This window comes from Urocampus carinirostris, chromosome 10, assembly GCF_059441175.1.
Source record: "Urocampus carinirostris isolate Australia breed hairy pipefish chromosome 10, RoL_Ucar_1.0, whole genome shotgun sequence".
In the NCBI taxonomy this organism is placed as follows: Eukaryota; Metazoa; Chordata; class Actinopteri; order Syngnathiformes; family Syngnathidae; genus Urocampus; species Urocampus carinirostris.
In genome coordinates this window covers 10,528,687-10,550,460 of record NC_142358.1, presented here as the reverse complement: position 1 = coordinate 10,550,460, position 21,774 = coordinate 10,528,687, and the positions used below count along the sequence as shown (strand labels likewise).

The following is a 21,774-nucleotide window of genomic DNA, read 5'->3' as shown; positions in this document are numbered from 1 at the left end:
AATAATGAGTTTTTCTACTTCGGGAGTTTTCACCATCAAAAACCGAGGGATTACTGTATACTGAAATAGACAACTTTTATACTGCATTAAAACAAGCAAATCTTTTACGAGTTCATAAACAGGCCAGTTGTTATCAAGTTTATTATAAAATATTGTATTTACAACCATCTAATGGCAGAATGGTCAAGCCAACATAAATTGGGTCAAAAGGATGGACAATGATTCAAGTGAAAACAGCTCAAATAAATGGGGACAAGTGGAAAGAGACCAGGTATAACGTTGACAGTATAAAAGTGAGGTGGAAGTAGAATACCTTCTGAGGAACAGTTGCGGATGCAAGCGCTCTGCAGAATAATAAACATCTCAAGGAAAGGCCGGGGACCTTTCAGTCACGAAGCATTGAGGAAAAAGAGGAAAGAACAAGACTAAAGGATTAGGACGAAAGGATGGCACCATGAAGAGACTGCTACAACAGACAAAACTGACCTACAGCGGCCCTGTAGTCCTATCTACCGAGTTTTACAATGGTACTGATCATAAGGTATCAATTTTTACAGTACAAAATGAAACTTTAGTTAGACTGTATTAGGCTACCTCATTCGCGGTCCCTTCTCAAGGTTTCTTTATTTTCCTTATGTTGAGGTTTTTGAGTTTTTCCTTGCCCTCATGTAGGTTTTAGATCAGGGGATGGTCTAATAATAGTTTGTGGTTTGCAATAATCTGTGGTTTGTGCAGCCCTTTGAGAATTTTTGTGATAAAGGGCTATACAAATAAACATGCCTCTTATTTGAGATGAATACCTCAAAACCCATCTGTTTTTAAAAGGCTGTGTTAATGAGAGTTGAATAGTGAGACAGCAAGAGAAAGAGTAAGCAGGAGTCAGACAACCAGACAAACAATCAAAGAGACAAAGAGAAAGAGATCACAGACAGAAAGAGAGAGGGAAACAGACAAATAGAAAGAAATAAAGAGCAAATTACACAGACAGATAGAAATGAAGAATGAGACAGTCTGACAGAAAGAAATGAAAAGAGAGAAAGAGAATGAAATGACCTCAAGGAAATTAAGAGAAATAATAAGGCAGACAGACAGACAGACAGACAGACAGACAGACAGACAGACAGACAGACAGACAGACAGACAGACAGAAATGAAGAAAAACGGAAAAACAGGCAGACACACATAACTGAACCAAAAGAAAAAAGAAGGTGAGATATACAATCGGAAAGATATGAAAAGAATGAGACAGACAAAAAACAAAGACAGCGAGAGAAAATGAGACAGACAGACAGACATACAGACAGACGGACGGATGATTAATGAGACAGACAGAAAGAACGCAACAAAGAGAAAGAGGTCAAGTGACTAATAGATTGCATGTTCCATGTGCCCACAATAGTCTATACACAACGTTCATGTCATTATTGTATCACTCAAAGCTTGAACGGCAACCAGCCAAAGCTGTTATTAAATTTAGGGTTTAGCATGTTTCAAAACAAACTTCCATGAGATGGATGAATATGCGTAGATTTTTAAGATAAATGAACAGTGCTAAAACATTTTTTTAAATCAAAATACTGTGTTTAACTAAACTAGTGGGTGTGCATTATCATATTGCAAAAAAATTGTTTTAATCAAGCATAGGAAGCCAGTTCATTATTTTGACTACTATTGCACACTGTTGTTATGACTATTATGAACTCTTTACATCATAATCACTATTGGCCAATTGTGTTGCTGTTCTTTGTATTCCACACCCTAGGAGATTGGATAAAGGGCTCAGAGGAGGGCTTTTAGAACAGTTTGCCATTTCTCCTCCGAAGTTGATCCCTCTCCCCTGTTTTCCTGGCAAGTTCAAAATGCATTGAAAATTCATTCCTTATTTTGAGTGTCAACTAAACATTAAACTAATAAGATGTATATAATGCAAATATATTGAAAACATATTTAATAAGTCAAAGATGTGTGACAAATATCAGGGAAAGACACTCTGTTAAGATCGAGAGACACGGTTAGTGACAGTGAAGTAACGAAGAAATAAATTACATACATTGCTTTGCAATGTTTTAAAAAGCACAGGGTAAAATGAATCAGGTCAGCGAAAAGTACAATTAAAATATGTAACAGCTGTTTACTTTCAGTGCTCAGTGACAAAGAAATGAGATTAAAGAATTAAAGCACTATTTCCTATGTACTTACCAACCAACATAATTACTCTTAAAACGTCTTCGTAATTGGATCAGATCAGTCATACCACACCAGTAAGTACTGTAGCACATGCTGGCAAACAGGCCTTAAAGCAATTCACATGGCATAATCTCACTTAAGCCTCTCAGGGGGAGACGTAAACTTTGACACTTCAGAGGCATATTAGTGTACAGCATCAAATCATTAGACACCCCCCCGCACACACAAAAAAACAAAACAAAAACAAACAAATCACAGTACAGTAATCCCTCGTTGTATCGCGGTTTCGATATTTCACAGATCTTGAATTGAACGTAGAATCTAATTGAGTTTTGTTTAATTGTCATGTTTATCAACGTATCATACATTGGGTTCTGCAGGAGATAGTACACAGCAAATGCTATTATGGGGGCAGGTTGGGGAGGGCTTTGTGTGTGTGTGTCATGTGTGTATGACTGTGTGCCCGACTGTGATAGGCTGGTCAGTCAAAAAACAGGGCGGGCGCACAAGTCCGCGTGGCAACCAAAACAAACTGCAAAGCACAGAGATAGACAAAAAATGTTGATCAGCACCGAGTGCTACGTGGAATGTTATTGGGAAAAAGTCAATAATGAGGCCGAAAGTCCAGCCTACTGCTACGCCTAGGCTCCTTTACCACTCTTAAGCTCACCAATGCCAAATCCACTACCCTTGAAACAGATGACCTGACGCTACAACTCTTAGGAAACTGCGACATTCGTGACTCTAGTATATTAATCATCAGAGACATGCTAGTGTGCAGCTAGCTGGCTGCTCTCTACACTACATCGTTTTCATACACTGAAAGGACAAAGCCCTCCAAATTTTGTGGTACTATATACAATATACAATAAACAGAATTCATTTAACTGCAACTCTGTGTTCTTTGTTTTTTTTGTAGATCTTTAGTTGTTATTTTGATACAGTGGTATATATTATATGTGACAGATATCTGATAAATAAATAAATGTTTCTGCTTTTTTGGAATGCAACTACCGTGAAAAACAAGGGATTACTGTACACTAAGTAAGAGAGAAAGTAGGTCATTAGATCAAACCGCATTACATCTTTTTGGTTGTTGTTTTTCAGACCATTATACATCACACAACGTTCATGGTCTCCTGGGTATTATCCTACACATTAAACAGCATCAGAGCATTACCATGGTGACTGGGATGAGCAGCGCGTAACAGATCAAAAAACGAGGTTGCAGTACCTGAGAAGGGCTGGAAATGCAATACCTATTCCTGCCAAACAAGCCATGCAATTAGTTGGAGGTAAGGCACTCGTTTTTACCTGTTATGTCAAACCACAAAGGGGCCGAACTCCGCTGCATGGAGACCACGCCCACAATTTCGGTGACTTTGTCATTTTCCATAACGGTGAAATTGTAGAAAGGTTCATCGAAGAGAGGTGGCAAAGCCATGGGAGGAGGGCGACGGATCCACTCAATATGAAGACGAGCCGTAGAGGACTTTTGGGGACGGCCGTTATCTGTTGCCTTGATCTATGAAAAAAGTGAGTACGCACAATTGTCGAGGGGAGCAAACCAACTCATAATAAAGTCAATGACAAACTATTCCAATGCACCGGATATATATTATCTTCCTGATAAGTTTATTCTGTTTTAATATTAGACACCTGCAAAGGAGATTGTATAGCACGCTGGTTTGACCATTAGCACACATTGTTTTTTCGAGAATTAAATTGAAATGTATCACGTTCTTTGATTTTACAGATCCTTTAGGACGGATATGCCTTCGTAACCAAGAAATTTAACGAAAAGAAAAGGCACAGGGAAGTAACTTTAGAACAAGTAGGAATTTCTTATCTGAAGGCTTGCTCCTCTGTTCTCTTTACAAGTTTTTAAATGCATATTATCAAATGTAATGCTTAAAAACAAGGTTTTGCTTGGATTTAATTCTGAGTGTTTGAAAACCAATTTTATAAAATGTTTTTATCCATAAACAAATAGAAAATGACATGACATATAAATGTCTGCATGTATATTTATTCAGAAATGCAAATGAGTATATTGCCAAGGTATCGGATTCAAGACTGTATTGGAAGACACAACAAAATCCATGCAATCAGTCAATCATTGCCTCTTCCCCCTGCCTTATTTTTTAATCCAACGAGGCCCGCGACTCTAAAAGTTTGTCTACCCCTTCACTACACCATAAAGCATTATTTTGTGGTCTCAAAATACACATTATCCTGTTATATTGACATATTGAAATTGTATTGTTTTTGTTATCACAGTACGTTTTAACCGATTTTTGTTTCCAAAGAGTTAATCTTGATGAAAGTAGACCATGGCAAGAATTACTGAGTTTATTGAATCGAATAGTTTTCTAAAAATCGTGATATATATATTTTTTTATTATCCTTAAGCTAAAACTCTTTGCACTGGTTACGATACTTGGGTAAAACAATGTATTTTACAATGGGTACATTGCTTTAAAAACAGGTTGAGAACCACTGTTTGAAACAACATAATACTGTTGTTGTACTGATAAGTTTATTCTGTTTTAATGTTGGACACCTACAAAGGAGAATGAATGGCCTTTTTACTCAGATACCTCACTGTTGTTTTTTATTTTAACTATTATGCACTGTGGCAGCACGGCGGCGCAGTGGTTAGCGCTTGTGCGGCACAGTTCATGTCATGGGAACCCGTCGTGGGTTCAAATCCAGCTCCAGACTTCCTGTGCGGAGTTTGTATGTTCTCCCCGTGCTTGCGTGGGTTTCCTCCGGGCACTCCGGTTTCCTCCCGCGTTCCAAAAACATGCATTTCAGGTGAATTGGCCGGTCCAAATTGTCCCTAGGTGTGAATGAGCGAATGAGTTGTCTGTCCCTGTGTGCCCTGCGATTGGCTGGCAACCAGTTCAGGGTGTCCCCTGCCCACTGCCCGTAGATGGCTGAGATGGGCTCCAGCCCCCCCCCCGCGACCCTAATGAGGATAAGCGGTACGGCTAATGAGATGAGATGAGAATAATTTGAGTAAAAAAATAAATTTTATGACAGTGATGACAAACTTTAGGGAGGATGTGCTTTTGTAACCACAGAGATTTGACAAAAAGAAAGGACTCAAGGGACGGTTTATAGAACAGGTTGTTATTTCTTATCTTAAGTTCTCTTTCCCTTATTCTCCGAGCTGGTTTAAAATGTAATTATGTCTTCACTACTTTTGATTATCTACTAAACTAAAAATCTATCATGAACTTACTGTCATGATATCGTAGCTCCCAGCACTGAAAGCCTTGCGGGATGACACCATTGCCGTCTTGGGATCAATGAAAAATTTCCCATCTTCGTTGCCATCCACAATGCTGTAGGAAAGGTCACTGTTGGGGCCGTCGTCTCGGTCATAGGCAAAGACCCGGTAGATAGACTCCCCCTTCTTCTTCCGCTCCCTTTCAGGTAGTTTAACCTGGTAGACTTTCTCCGCAAAGGTTGGCTTGTTGTCGTTTTCATCTAGGACCTGGACCATCACCCATGCTGTACTCTGCCTAGGACTGGGCCCACCATCTGACACCACGACCTGAATGGTGGAATAGAATGAGTCACCTCATTTTCAAGTAGGACTGGGCGAGATGGGAATATTGCTATTGAGCTGATTCAAGTTAAAACAGGGTTTTACTGATTGATACAGATCTGATACTTAATCCTTGGAAATGTCATGCTCATTTTTTTATTTAACCCATGCCCAAAGAGTTACTTTTCTTTCTTTTTCTTTTTTTACTTGTCTTGAATTACGTTAACACAGCACGATTTTTAGAATAAAAATAAACCAAGAAAAACAGGAAATAAGAAAAAAGGAAAAAGCTAGAAAAAAATTATTAAAATGCTAGAAATACCCCCAAAAAGAAAAAAAATAAAAGAGGAAAAAGCAAGAAAAAAAGTCAAAATAACAATCAAAAGACTAATTAAACAAATACAGAAGCATGAAAAAATGGGAAAAAGGCAAGAAAACTTTAGAAAAAAGGGGAAAAAGACCCTTAGAAATAATAATATAATATTGTGCAAAAAACAAATACCATTTTTTAAAATGTATTATTTTACTACATTATAATAGCATTTTTTTCTAAATCCAGTGAACTTTTAACTGATTTCAACTTTGAACATTTTTATACTAACCAACTTTAAAGTAAAGCAACTGGAATTCCTGTGTGACACAAAATATCAATGAAAAATACGGACTTCAAGTATCTTGGGGTATTGTTCAGGAAAGAGGGTAGGATGCATTCACACACACGAATAAAATACTCTCCCGAACCAATAACTGCACACTTAACTCAGAGTCTTGATGAAAATCAGACTGCATGGCACAATCTATCACTAATCAAGGTATACTTGAATTGATACAGTTTCTCATTATTGTTAAATGAAACCAGCATAGACCGACTATCGTCAAACTGGTTCTATTACAGAGCTAATGGAAACCACTTTGTAGAAACCCACAACGAGTCGTAGAGGAAAGAGCCGAGTATGTGAAGGGGATGAGATTGGAGAAGCCATTTGTTTTCATTAAAATCTTGGCAGCTTGTGAAATAGAGTATGAGTTGCAGGTTAAATATTAACGAGGCGATGTCAACCAACTGCGTTCCTTTTATAAAGAACAGTTCGCCATTTCTACTCCTTTGGATGACACAACAGGGGTGAGGATAATTATTATTTATTACAAAAAAATGAAAACTTTTTCAAAGTTTCTACTGGAACTTGCTTCAGTATGTGAAATGCAAGTCAGGACAGCAGGCTAACCCGTATGTTTTGGGAGAAAAAATCCTTTTACATGAATGTGGTTTAGCCTTTTTTGCAGTTTTGGCATCAAGGCTTCACTTCGCAAAACCACTTAAAACTAACAAATAAATATAAACTTTTTCCAATATTACTCAGGCTGAAATTGGATTGGTATATCTCAATGTGTGAATTGGTTTTGCCAGTAAAGCATCTTTATAAAACTTGTGATTTTATTTCCATTATTGTACGATACTGGATCATTTCTAAAACTTTACCCTTTTAAAGCAAACTACAAAAGTTCAGGAGGCTTAAACTGAAGCACATTGGTTTTTTTTATAAAAATAACAAACCTTGATTTTGTTTTAAGGGGAGTGTTTACTCAATTTGAATCAAAACAAGTGTTTGAGACCTACATCTTCCAGTTCAATCTGGCCTTTAGAGCAGTAATTTTAGTTACTAACGGGCCAATTATATTTTAAACACCAAAGTCCTCACCTCTAAAACATGTTCGGTTTGTTGTTCACGGTCCAGTTTCCTCGAGGTTGTTGTGATCATACCTGAAAGACAAAATAATAGAAACGAATAGGAAGATTATTTTTTAAATTTGATGCCCGTAAAATTATGTTCCAATTATGATTTTGGATTAAGAAAAATACATAAAAATCATTATACAATGTGTCAGGATCTGGATCATCAGTTAACCCATGTGGGTACACATCGGATGAGAAACTTAACACACCTGCGGCCAAACTATCCACACCTGGTTGTGATTACTCTGACCAATTATAAGAACTACTGTAGAATGGAACGGGAAATTGACTGACTGATCGGTGCAGCATCTTCCGTCGTGCAAACCCTGTACCGGCCGTCAGGAGAAGATTTAGGCCCAATCCCATTCCTCTCACTTGGCCCTAAGAACCCTCCAGTGAGGTCCCTCCATAGGGTTAGTTTAGGCGAAAGGTCAAACTAGATTTACCAGCCAAACTACGTTCCTAACTGTCACTTATGGTCAAGAACTGTAGGTCCAGCCCGAAAGATCCTGGATACAATGGGGTGAAATGGGTTTTGGATTTATGTATTTTTTCATTACGTTGCATTAAGGTTGAGGGGTCTCTAGAAAGAGCTACTGTCGCAATTACTGATACTTAAAAAGGCTGCTGTCAGCCCGATACCTTCCATATGTTCTTACCCCTTTGGTCGTGAAGCAATTGCAGGGGCATGATACGTTTCTGGGCTGCCAGACACCATGGTCTCACTTTTGAGCCCTGGCCTCAGAAAGCTGCCAGAGGGACAGTATGTAATACTCAAGTATGTCTATTGACCATTTCAACTTTTTGTGGTCCTCACCAGAGTGTTTGCCATGGACGACTCTACCACCACCAATATCAACAGCATATTTGGGAACCTTGCTTGTACGTAAAATAGGAAAAGAAATCAGACTTTTTTGGGATTACTAATATGTTAATTTCAGCATTGCTCCTAAAAGCTGAAGCTACTCTGCTCAAAGGAAAAGAATTGGTAGTCTTTAGCTCCGGGCACTACTTTGTATGCCCAACACAAATCTCTATTGAACATACGAGAGGTGGGCAGCATTAACTAAAGATACCTCATGTTTAGAAAAAACATCAAAGCTAGCAGTAAACAAGAAGAAGTAAATGAAGTGTTTCAAAAATACATTGATACATAATGCAATGATGAAATTTAGGGAACGTTTTGGATGTAAATCCAGACAAGGAACAAGGAATGGCTACCATGATCAGTGCTTTATTGTAATTATTAGTGCCCATTCTGTCCCAAGAACCTATTGTTTTTCCTACTTTAAAAGAATTTACTTTTACCCGGGACTGAATATACAAGAAAACTTGTATGTGTGACTTGTACGGACTCGTTTTTGAGTCTCACTACAAACGACAAAATGCACAAGTAGAAGCTCCAAACCCCCCAAACCACACAGGTATGTTAAGTCATGATCCAAAGCCAGCATATTGACCATATTTATACAATTTAAAGTGCAACCAAGCACTGTTAAAAGTGTCGATTTTTTTTTTTTGGATCTACTGTGCCAAGCCAGTTGAAGTTTGTCACAAAAACCTTGACATGTTGATGACCCCTTGAACGCAATATCGTGACTTTTAAAGAAAGCATATAGCCAGTAAAGCTCTGTAAAATCCTTAAATCAAGTTCCATGGTTAAATCAGCCAATCAGACTAAATGTCATAAACAAGACGTCATGGTTTGGCACCTGCAGTCCTTCCACGTCTCCTAAATACGGAAGCATTGCCCCATTTTCTAGTCTCCCTCTCCACTCTCATGTCCAGGTGCTCACAATAAGTCACCCTCTACAATCAACACTCTGGGTCTCACACTCTATGCTGTTGAATCGTCCTATATCTGTGCTCAGGAAATTCCCTCACCAAGACAACAAGCTCCTCCCCTTCATGACTTTCTTTGCCAGTCATTTTCTTCAAGATATTCACCAGATACTGTATATATATTATAATATTCAAGACCCCCCCAAGACCACCTCCTCAATTTCTCCCCAAGAGTCCCCTCTTCGGCAATCCTGGTTCCACTCTCCCCTCTTAGTTGTTAGTCTCATTTTTGATTTTGAACAAATGGGGTTTCATCTCATCTACAATTTTTCGTCACATGTGTCCAGCATTTGTGTCTCTGCGACATTACAAGACACAACCTGTGTTTAAGAAATAGATTTTTTACCTGTGCTAGGACAGCTACAATCAATGAAAAGGGTTTTTGTTTATCAACCCAACATCCTTCTTTAGGAGTGATTCTTTCAGGGTTCATACACCTTTTTCATGGCCAAATATAAAGACTTTAAAATTTCTCTAGTACCATTAAGAGAAGCAAGTCGTGTATCTTGCAGAACGACAATTTTTTTCAGAGATTTACATGTACCATTTTTAATATGTGTACATTTATCAAGACAGATACTTTTTAGATCTTGAGTAAATCGTGAATACATTCGTTTTTTTGGATAAATCTCTCCCCTTTAGGTGTTGCGTAAAAATGACCGTAATATGTAACTTACATTTTCAGTTGCAGAAAGTTATTTTCATTAGAATGTACCACGGACAAACTCTATGTTAATTAGTTGCAATTCCCATGTCCATAATTGAGACATAATCATTGTACGTTACACATTTTATAGTGCCTTGTTTCGGGAGCAATGACGCTTCATAGGATAATGCCATACAAACTAATGCGCTCTGCCGTTTATGACGAGGCAAAAAGAAATGCAATGGCAAAGCACAGCCAAAAGAGAGTATTATCATTGTCATTTTTAAGCAGACTTGTTGAGAAACGATGGAAGGATTTCAGGCATTTACAAGCCCTTGACCCAAACACAAAACATTAAAATTCAAACATTTTCAAATATTTTAAACAACCATACAAACCCTGTGCTTTGGCTTTAATTGTCTTACCTTTAAAAAAATAATAAATGATTATTTTTAGTTTTTTTTTTTTTTTTACAAACAACTCAGTCCATCCCTGATTGGAATGAGGGATGTTCACTGTTGGCCACAATTCAGAAAAAAAACAATGTAACAAGAGTCTCCGAAGGTCTTGTCAGTGTTCATCAGCACAACTAGGTCACTCATTTTAATCAGTAGCAAGCTTATTGTGCGCACATAAAATTTGTGTCTTTTCACTTCTAAGCAAGTCATCCAAAATCTTTAATGTAGCTTCACATTTCTATACGTGAAAGACATCCATAATTCAGTCTGCTGCTGAATACAAAACGTACGTCGGGAATCAGTCGAATGAAATGTGTCATTAAGCTAAATGTCATTCAATATAACATGTGTAGAGGGAGGATTTTCCGGTGATACTAAACTCAAACTGCTAAAAAGACAATAAAATGCACTCAATAAACTTGGAACCGCGGGCCGATTGCTGGAAAATAGTTTAAGGTCCCTGCCATAATTTGAAAGTTTAATGTTGTTGTGGCCAGCGCAATTTTGAAACATCCATGCTAATTTTTCAGGAAAGGGACCAAATTAGGACCAATTTACTCATAAACGAAACCACAATTACAGTGTGTGCAGGTAAAATGATATTAGCGAGTTCCACCAGCAGTGTTTTTTAAACGCGGTATTTGAACATCAGTGTACTTGGCTGGCCCCTCCTGTTAAAAGCACAAGAAGAAACAAAAGAGAGAAAAAGAGAGTCAGACTGTGTGTATGTTCCATCCATCCATTATCTGCACCGCTTATCCTCAGTATGGTCGCGGGGGTGCTGGAGCCCATCCCAGCTATCTCCGGGCAGTGGGCAGGGGACACCCTGAACCAGATGCCAGTCAGTCGCAGGGTACAGAGACATGCAACTCACTCGCTCATTTACACTCAGGGCCGCCCTGTGTGTATGTTACTTAATAAATATGGTATCTTAAATTGATTTCAATAAATACAATACCTATACATTAGAAACAATCAGAAATGTTTTAGTGAGCAGTAAAGAGAGTAGAAAAAACTAAAACAATATACAGAATAATGGTCACATAGATTTACATTTTCTAAATCTAAAAATAGCGGGTGTATTTACTCATTTCTAGATTAAATAGATAAAGTCCAAATTTTTTGAAGGAAAAAAATATTTTTTGTTATACATAGCCCTAATAGCCAGATTTTTACATTTTCATGGACAGATTCAAGCACTTTTAAGGACTTTTTAAAGAACAATTCCTCCAGTTCAATTAAAAGAAAAAAATCCGGTCTGAATCAAGTAATTTGCACATCCACAAAGATATCTGGGATTTACATATGCAATTTCTAATCTGGTGAGTGCATTTATCAGGCCATATGATTTTTACATATTGAGTAAATCGCTAATATATTTGTCGATTTAAAGAATACGTGTGAGACAAATCTCTCCTCATAAACATGTTGGGTAAAAATAAAAAGTGTAGCTGACATTTTCAGTTCTTCTTATAACAATTTAACAGTGGGAAACACTAACATGATTGTTTGCGTGGCACCAAATAAATGTCCGTAAGTAATATGTAATGGTATTCACATTTTATAGCATCCTGTTTAGGTGTAACATAAACTTGTCCCCTCAGGCGAAGCCTGTAGGGAGCAATGACGCTTTATAGGACAATGCTGTACAAACGAATGTCAGCTGCCGTTAATCACGAGGAGAGAGGAAATGCAATGCAAAGCGAGGCCACCAGAGACCAGTGTCGGCATCGTATTTAAGCAGATTTTTCATGCATTTAAGAACATTCTTTGAATGTATTAAAAGACTTCCTTAAAATTCAAGCATTCTCATGGTATTTTTTATTTCCAGAACAGAGTATTTACAGAGTATTTCATACACAGAAAATATGAATGTTTGTAAAATGCTTAAAATATTCTCCGCCTGTGCCAATATATTTATTCAGAAGCTGCACTCTAAAATTGAGACCCCAGTTTTGCTCTCATGCATTATTGCAAATTTAGGATGGTGTTCCACAAAGACAAACTGATGGATTACTTGGAATGAGCCCTCACAACCTCTAAAAACCGAAGGATGCTCTCCATAAGGTGTGTGTGTTGGAGCAACATAGAAGGGGTCACACAAAAACAACAAAACAGAATGGCTTTCAAGCTTTTCCTGACCCCTGCAGAACTGAAGGATCGCGCTAATCGAGTTTTGCAGGACAATGCAGTGCATGACCCTCTGCCCTCCCAAAATGGAACCGACTGCACTTATCAATCTTGGGTTTTATAGAGTTGTCAGATGGTCTTTCAGCACTTTTCATGATAGCTCCAACTCCAGACTTGACAAGGCCGCCGACTTTCTTTTCCAATTAGGATTGCAGTAATCCCCCCATGTATGGTAGGGATGCCCGGTAGCTGATTTTGCTCCACTTAAACAATAAAATTGTGCTTCTAATGACAGAACAATAACTGATCACTTTTATTTACTGCATGCTATGTTTGGAATAAATAAAAATAAAATGCAGACAAAATTCAATTATTCTTATGTGTGTCTTTATTTTTTGTCCCCAAAATAAAAAAATATTATACAGCTTCAAGCACGGCTCAAACAATAACAACAAACTGAAGGAATATCAATGGGGCGAACGTGAGCACAGAATTTACAATAAACGTGTGCTACATTTTGGTCTTTTTATTTGTAAAATAGATCACCATGGCTGAATGAAAGAAGACAGTGGAGAAATAGATCTTCGAGTGGTTTAAAGCCCAGAGAAAAATGGATAGAGACTTTTTCGGCCAAGTGTTCGTTTGTAAGGTTTCGAGATTGCACAAGCCAAAAATGTTAATGGTCCACTGCTTCCACAGGTTGGCATATAAATTTTCTTCTATGAATTTTATTACATTATGTGGCTATTTTAAAGCAGTTTAAATAGTTTGGCTTCTATGAGAGCATATAATGTAATTTGTAACTAATTACTTTCTGAGTAACAGGTTACTTTTTGGTGCCAGGAATCTGGGGGTAAATGAATTAAATGAAGTAACTTGTTCCTATAACTAATTACTTTTTGCAGTAATGCTCCCAACACTCTGTGTTCTTTAACGTATGTTGTCCTTTCTGAGTCACGAGAGGCAGCGGTTAGGCTGGAGACTACATGAACTGATAAACATAAATATAAATGTTTGCCGAGAAGTGGAGGTCCGAGTTTTGCATCCAGCTGCGCGGAAGCTGAACAGGGCAAGTAGAATACAAAATCGAGACAAAAGTCTTTTGAAACAATGGCATTAAACACCGTTTGTCATCACTGAAAGTTTAGCAAACAAATAAGTACAAATTGGAAGAAAGTGATGGTATCCCAGCATCTCAGTAGCCTAGATGGTAGTGTGCCCGCTTTGAGACTGGGAGGTCGCTGGTTCGCGCCTCGACCGAGACATACCCAATTGGTATAATGGCGGCGCCCTCTGGCTGCGGCTGCATCGACTCGCTACAATGGGTCAGGTGTATCGACATTTCGTTCTGTGTAAATTGTTACAAAGAATGACAATACAAAGGAAATTATTATTATTATTATTATATTATTATTTTATATAATACATAATATACAGTGCTATACAATGCTAATGCATTTTTGTCTTAGGATAGATGATGTACGGTCCACCTGAAAATTTCATGCATGACATCAATTTTCTCCACACAGCTCATTAGTTAACATTGATTCACATGGCAAAAATTCATCACCATATTCATGAGGTGCACTTTGTGAATGTCAGCTCTGCGCATCACGTATACGGATTCAATTGCGATTGTCTACTGAATCTTCAAAGGAGCATGAAGTATAACGAGTCGTTTCTTCAAATGCTCTTCCTTGTTCTATTATTGACCCAGTGGTTTGTCAGTGTCTTCAGAGAAGCAACGTTTCATGTACCTCGGCTTTCAGTGGGGATTTCGCTCTCTCAATTCATCCTATCATGCTACCATTATACAAACGAACAACAAAGAGGAAGCATAAGTTTTTAATGATGAAATGGTCATGGAAATTTATGTATGCAGGTCTAGCCCATTCAACAATAAAATATTTGATAAAAAGGAACAAACAAAACAGGAGCCTTCAGCAGCCCTGACGTAAAAAGGGGAGCTAGCCCGGACAATGTTATACCAACCAAGACACATGCGACACAAAAGACAATAAATCCACACTCAAACAGCAGCAATTAAGCACGCAACTCGGGCAAAACAGTCACAATGCCACCATTGACACAATAAGCCAAGTTTGAATTTCTCCAAGCAGAAATGGGCGGTATGCAATGGCTGTTCACGACTATCGCTGATTGTTTCGGAACTGCCATTTTGAAAGTAAGGCAGCAGTCTGGCGTGGTATGACCGGAATCCAGAGGCCGACGAGATCGATAGCAATAGCACGAGCAGATATCGGACAGATGGGGTCGATACCGGACAGGACGGGACAGACAGGATTGATATCAGGCAGTGGAGACTGGAGTCCGATAACAAGCAGGACGAGATAGACGGAAACGATACCAGACACTGGAGATCGAAATCAAACAGGACAAACTAGGTGGGAACGGTACCAGTTACTGAAAATTGATATTAAACAGAACAAAATAACCGGGAATGAAACTGAAGATGAATATTAAACAGGACAAAATAGACAGGAACGATACCGGACAGGTAACACAAGCAGGAAACCAGATAGAGTCAAAACCCATGTCTTGCGGGTGCAGAGGTTCTTTGACGGCCTGACAAATGGTGAGTGAGAACACTGAGCTTGAATAGAAGGGAAGCCAATCTGTCAACGAGAAGCAGCTGGCGCCACATGGGCGGGGCCAATTGGGCGCCATGGCAACAGTGACAGTAAGGCTTATACAACTTTTTCAAGTTGCCAATTAATTTTTTTCATTTTTATAAAAGAATATATAAAGCGGTTATTTAGTGCTGAACTTTGTGGTATAATTCACCCGCAAAATACTACCACGGCTGTATTTCCCAATTTAATCCAACTTATTTTCCATATGGATATGAAATATACATTATTATGTATAGATAAGGATGACCCAAACAAAGTTAGAAGGTTTGCGGCATACTTGTACTCATATTACATAAATGTAATGCAGCCATTTGGACATAAGAAATAATTTGAGTGGAGGGTTAATGAATGTTCCAATAGCAAAAAATGTTGGTCTGGACTTCTGCAGGAGCTACAGCAACCAGTACTGCACCACTGAGCAAAATCCATCCGTCTTTTTTTTCCTCCCATACTTCCCATCCTGTTTAGGTCAAACTCAAACAGATTGTATCCCATTCAACTCTGATGAAAGGCACCTGAATTCGACAGTACCACGCATACAGATTTGAAGCTTGCTAAATCAATGTATTTGAGAGAAACTTCAATGCTGTTTGCCATGTTATTATTTTACGACATGATAATCCAACAGCCTACTCTCTGGAGATAGCAACTGAATCATCCACAGCCATAAACATCCGAAGTCGTTAAAGATACTTTACATTTGAAACGGGGTGTAGGTGTTTGCATATATATCGTTTTTGGATATTTATTGTAAAACAGTATATGAATTGAGGTTTAGACTTAGAAACAGGTTGGAATATTTTCTGAAAGAACGATCAATAACTGCACAATAAAACGAATACACGTGCGTGGGTGTGTATGCGTTTGTGGGCATGTGTGTCAATATCTTTGTTTAGAATTACAATGACATCATAGAGCTTCGGGGGAGAGATGTCTCCTATAAGTACTGTTGGAGAAACTAGAGCTTTACTTTATCATTCAATTAATCAATACTTTCAATCGATTTTATATATATATGTAACCGCGTTGTACGTGTCCCACCAAAGATCCACATTCACGCTGGACTGGATGATGAGGTTTTTATTATTACAGTTTCTGCAAATGGATGAGTCACAACATTAGCTTTTTCTGCTGGGTTTGATCTCTTTGATCTCTTTGTAGTACTCTGGTTAAACTGACAAAACCCCGCCTCCTGGTCACATGTTAGAAGCCAAAACCAAACCCCACCCCATACCAGCAGATGGCACTGTTGGACTCAGCATTGCAGGACATTTACCAAAAACTATACACATATTTTAGCAGGAATTTCAATAAAATAAAAGTTATTATTACACCCGTTACATACACCCCCCTGAAATTCTGCTAAATATGGGAGTGCTACACTAAAAAGAAAAAAAATCACATGCCAAAAAGGCAAATACTGATGAAAAAGAGGACACGAAAACTGGTACAGTATTACAAGGAACAAACTGAAGTGCATGTCAGTTCTAAAACTCTCCCAAAAAGGAGTGTGAAAAGAAAGGAGGCGAGCAAACTCCTAACTAAGCACAGACTCAAAGATGCCTGTTACATCTCTGAAATATCAAACATTGTTCCTGTAGTTGTAAGTGCTCACATAGGCACAATTCTTGTTTCTTACTCAAGCTTTGTTACTCAAACTGAAAGTGCATCTCTACTAAACTTAAACTAGGAACTTGCAGATATTGCGGACAGATGATTGTCACCTACCACATGGTCATTCATCTGACAAATAAGACGACTAGGAGGCCTGATGGACTGGCGGACCCTAAGACCATAACGGTTAGGTTGAGCACAAATAACCTGAGCTTGAAGGTCTGGGGCAGTCAAGTCTAAACAGTCAGTATCAGGGGAGTCTGCGTCCAGATGGTCAGTGTTCAATGGGGTCTCGTCTGGGAGACCCATACCCAAAGGGATCATGTTTTCAGAGCACTGTGATGGGCTTTCCGTACTGTCACTTGAAGTATGGTCAACATCTTGTTCGGGGATGTGCTGACTTCCTCGACTGGATGTATCATCTGTGAGAGAGTCGGACTGGGCATCAGATCTGCTGTCTAGTGAGTTATCCTTCACTTCTGGATGAACTTGCTCTTCACCTGCCTGTATCACCCAGTTTACTGTACGGACATCACTGTCTTCAACCGCGTCAGGTAAATCAGGGCATACATCACTTCCATGCATAGCAGCGTCAGACTCTGAGTGTTCAGATTCGCTGGCCAGATCATCCTCACAGGGCAAGAAGCTAACAGAGAGCAGCAAATTCCTGTGAACTACCTTCTCTTTGCCCGTCAGACAATCCTTGACTCTGTAGACATTGAGATCAGGCTTGACTGATATGACTTCATACGGGGTTGACTCCCACTTGTCTGCAACTTTGCGTTTCCCCGGGACACCTCTGTTGGCGATCAACACCCGGTCTCCCACGACGAGAGGTGATCCTTTGGCCCTACGGTTGTACAGCTTGGCATGACGAGTCTGTTCTCTGAGAGTATTCCTCTGTACAATCTGAGCAGCTTCATGTAGATCTTTCTTCAGATGGCGTACAAAGTCAGAGTAGCTGACAACAGCATCATTGGTATTAGCATGTTGAAACATGACATCGACAGGGAGACGAGGGATCCTACCAAACACTAGGTAAAACGGTGCAAACCCTGTTGTCTCATGCTCTGTGCAGTTATAGCAGAATGTGAGCTGCTGCAGCATTTGTGGCCACTTTGCTTTGGGCTGAGGGGGAAGGGTTCTGATCATATCTCCCAATGTTCGGTTGAATCGTTCTGCGATGCCATTTCCCATGGGGTGGTACGGAGTGGTATGGGATTTCTGCACCCCTGCCATCTCTAGAAGCTCTTTGATCAGTTTGCTCTCAAAATTAGCTCCCTGATCAGAGTGGATACGCCGTGGGAAACCATAGACAAGGAAGAAATCCTGCCACAGACGGCGAGCAACTTGTTTGGCGGTTTGATTTCTGCAAGGGAAGGCGTGCGCCATCTTGGAGAAATGATCAGTTACGACCAGGACATCTACAGACTTGTTCTCTTGCTCAGCAGTCCAAAAGTCTATACAGACCAACTCCATAGGCTCAGAGGTGACTATGTTCTTGAGTGGTGCACGGTTGTGTGGTTCCGGTGTTTTCCCTACTACACAGCGCTGACAGGATTTGACATAATTCACAACATCACGTTCCATGCCATTCCAGAAGAATCGTTGCCGCACCAGAGACAAAGTACGGTTCTGGCCTTGGTGACCTGCTGAGTCATGTAAACCTTGAAGGACTTTCTGTTTCAATGAATCAGGCACCACAAACTGGAAGATTTTCTTGGCCATGTGAGGATCTTTCCTTATTTTGTAGAGCATGCCATTCTGTATGGTGAGTCTGCTCCAATGCTTCAGTAGTTTCATCACACTAGGCGACTCGACAGCTCTCTCACGCCTGGTAGGTCTCTTGTGTCTATGCACAAAGTACATGGTCCTGCTTATTGTGTTGTCCTGTTCTTGTAAACCAACAAGCTGACTCTGTGGGAGTGCCGTTGACTGATCTCCCTTCTGCAGAAGATTGAAGTTGGCGTCTGTTCCCATCACTTGACCCACGCCACCAGTGGACTGAGCACTGAAGACAGCAGCAACCTCTTCTGATGTCACAGAACCATTGGAGCCTGATGGATTAGCCCTTTTTACTGACTCGTCTGATGTCCCAGCACTCTCGTCTACAACAGCGTGACAATTGTTGGATACTCTGAACACCTCTTGCACAGTACTGTTGTTCACCCTGTTGACTTGGTCCAAGAGCGAAGTATAGGGCTCGGTAACAAGGCGATGACCCACACATGACCGTACAAATGGCTCACGGCTCAGAGCGTCGGCTACGATGTTCTTTGGTCCAGGAATGTACTTCAGGTCAAAATTGTATGCAGCTAGCTTCGCTACCCACCGCTGTTCACACGCATCAAGTCTTGGTTTGGTCAAAATGTATGTAAGTGGGTTATTGTCGGTCCACGTGGTAAAGTGTCTTCCTTTCAACCAATGGCTGAATTTATCACATACCGCCCATTTCAAGGCAAGAAATTCGAGCCTGTGTGCAGGGTAGTTGAGCTGGGAGCGAGAGAGCGTCTTACTTGCAAAGGCGACTGGTCTGGCTACTTTTCCACCAGGTGGCAGCTGTGACAGGACTGCTCCAATCCCATCAAAGGATGCGTCGACAGCCAGAATAAACGGCGCATCAAAATCTGGGTGGGCCAGAGTGACACCTGTCACAAGGTCGTGCTTCAGTGTTTCAAAGGCGTTCTGGCATGCATCGGACCAATCTGCAGGCGTCAGCTTCACTTGACCTTTCTTGCGGGCTCTCTTGCGCTTATGCTTGTCACCAGATTCAGATGTGAGCCTGAACAGAGGTTTTGCCTTCGCAGAACATGCTTCAATGAAGCTTTGGAAATACATCACCATGCCTAGAAAAGATCTGATTTTACTAGGGCATGGCGTCTTGCCATCCGACTCCATTAGATCAGTGACTTGTACGTCATTTATCGCTCTCACTTTCTCGGGGTCAGTCCGAATTCCATCCTCACTGATGACATGCCCAAGAAATTTCACAGTCCGTCTGAGGAAAAAACACTTTTTGGGTGCGAGCTTGAGGTTGTGTTCCTTAAGGCGAGTAAACACCATCTGCAGGCGTTGGAGTGCAACTTCCTCTGTGGGGGCAAACACCATCAGATCGTCGAGGTAACATAATAGGCTCATGAAATTCTGATCACCAAATATTGACATCATCATCCTCATAAATGTTGCTGGGCTGTTGCAAAGTCCCTGAGGGAGCCGGTTGTACTCGTGAAGGCCGAATGGTGAGGAGAATGCCGTGTACTTTTTGTCGTCAGGGTGCAAGGGGACATTGTAGTAGCCTGACGTCAGATCCATTGTGGAGAAAAAGGCATTTCCCCCAAGTGCGGCCAAAGCATCAGCTTGATGCGGTAGTGGGTAGGCATCCTTTATGGTTCTTGCATTAAGCCTTCTGAAATCAGTACATACCCTTAGTTCTCCATTCCGCTTCCATATGAGAACAAGCGCAGATGCATAGTCGCTAGTCGACTTCTGAATAATTCCTTTCTCTTCCATCTCGTTCAGAGTCGTCCTCAGTTTTTCATACTGACTTGGTGGTATACGTCTGTAGGGTAGACGGAACGGCTTATCATCAACAAGGTGGATACGATGTACAAACTCTTTGGCCTCTCCACAGTCCATCTTATGGCGAGAAAAGATTGACTCGAATTGTTCAATGATATGAAGGAGCTTGTCTTTACACTGCAGCGAAACCTCACATGACTTCAGGTCAATGTCTTGCAGTCCCAGAGCTTCCAATGCACGCATCATGTCCTCTTCTGACCTGGGTCGGACCTCTTTGCTCTGTACACTCTGCACGTTGCACTTGACCTCCTCTGCATTGGGCAGGTCTTCCGCTGCGATACAAGGAGACACATCTGCAATTTTCCTGTTTCTTCTCAGCACCACAACTCTGTCAGTGGGATTAAAGACTTTAACAGGCACCCATCCATCTCCCCAGAGTGGAGTAACAACTCGTCCGACAAGGACTTGTCTGGGCGCAGCCTTTGATTGGGTTGGCTCAACGACCACTGTGCTGCCCACAGACGTCCCGGCCAACTCAGATAACTTGCCCCAAATAACGTACTCGGTCCGTGGATTCAGCGTCACGCAACTCTTGATTTTTACTGTCCCTACTTTGTCTGGAATGCAGTCACCTCTCCATCTCTCTGTGTTAGAAAGCATTGACAGGAATTGACTGTGGTTATCGGACAGACCGTTGTCAGGAGTGGAAACTAATCTCCAGTAGCCATCAGTACTTTTCAATTGAGTCAAAATATATTTGATGGCATTGCTGCCAAGGATCATCTGTTCGGTCTGGCCTGGCACAACCATTACTGGTATTATCATTTGGCACCCGTAAACTGTGACGTGAATGTCGTACATATCTCTGGGAGAAACTTGGTGTCCACCGCAGCCTACAATGACATAATCATCGGCCGTGTAACTCATCATATCAGGGAATTGCTGCAGGAGGGACTTAGCCGTGTCCTCACTTACTGTACAAGCCATCGACCCGCTGTCCAACAGCGCTCTGAAAGTGGGGCCTTCTTGCACAAGTACAGGTGTGTAAAACAGTTCGTCAGTCTCCGCTATTCTCTGAAACCCCTGAAAGATCAGCTTCTTCGATGGAGGTATCTTGTTGCTATACAACTCATAAATTGATTTATTGTCTTGCATGTCAGGCTTCACATTAGTGGTGGGAGGTTTACTCAGTTGATCTGCACTGTTCTCCCCTAAGCGCAGATCAGTTAGTTTCCCTGAGGCAGCGGGACAACTTTCGTCACTGGACAATCACGTCGAGAATGCCCTGGGGCATGGCAGTGAAAGCAAAGGTTTTTGTCTCGGCAATGAGAGAGAGCACTGTGTTCGACTTCTTTGCAAATGATACATGGCTTGGCAGTGAAACCATTTATTCTGGCTCCAGGTCGCCTGGTTGGAGCTCCCCCTCTCTCTTG

At 40.5% G+C, this 21,774-nt stretch overlaps 1 protein-coding gene across 2 annotated transcripts in view; it reads right to left on the bottom strand.

Annotated features, from left to right (window-relative positions):
- Positions 1-21,774, bottom strand: part of fat3a (FAT atypical cadherin 3a) — a 228,471-nt gene that overhangs the window by 70,013 nt on the left and 136,684 nt on the right. Inside the window, exons 4-7 of one of the 2 annotated variants that reach the window (XM_088346269.1) lie at positions 7,444-7,505; positions 5,435-5,749; positions 3,502-3,712; positions 314-382 (exon numbers count right to left, since the gene is read on the bottom strand). In XM_088346269.1, the coding sequence (XP_088202395.1) occupies positions 314-382; positions 3,502-3,712; positions 5,435-5,749; positions 7,444-7,505 (657 nt within the window). The remainder of the gene's footprint in view (positions 1-313; positions 383-3,501; positions 3,713-5,434; positions 5,750-7,443; positions 7,506-21,774) is intronic. The other variant, XM_088346268.1, reaches the window with a different exon arrangement.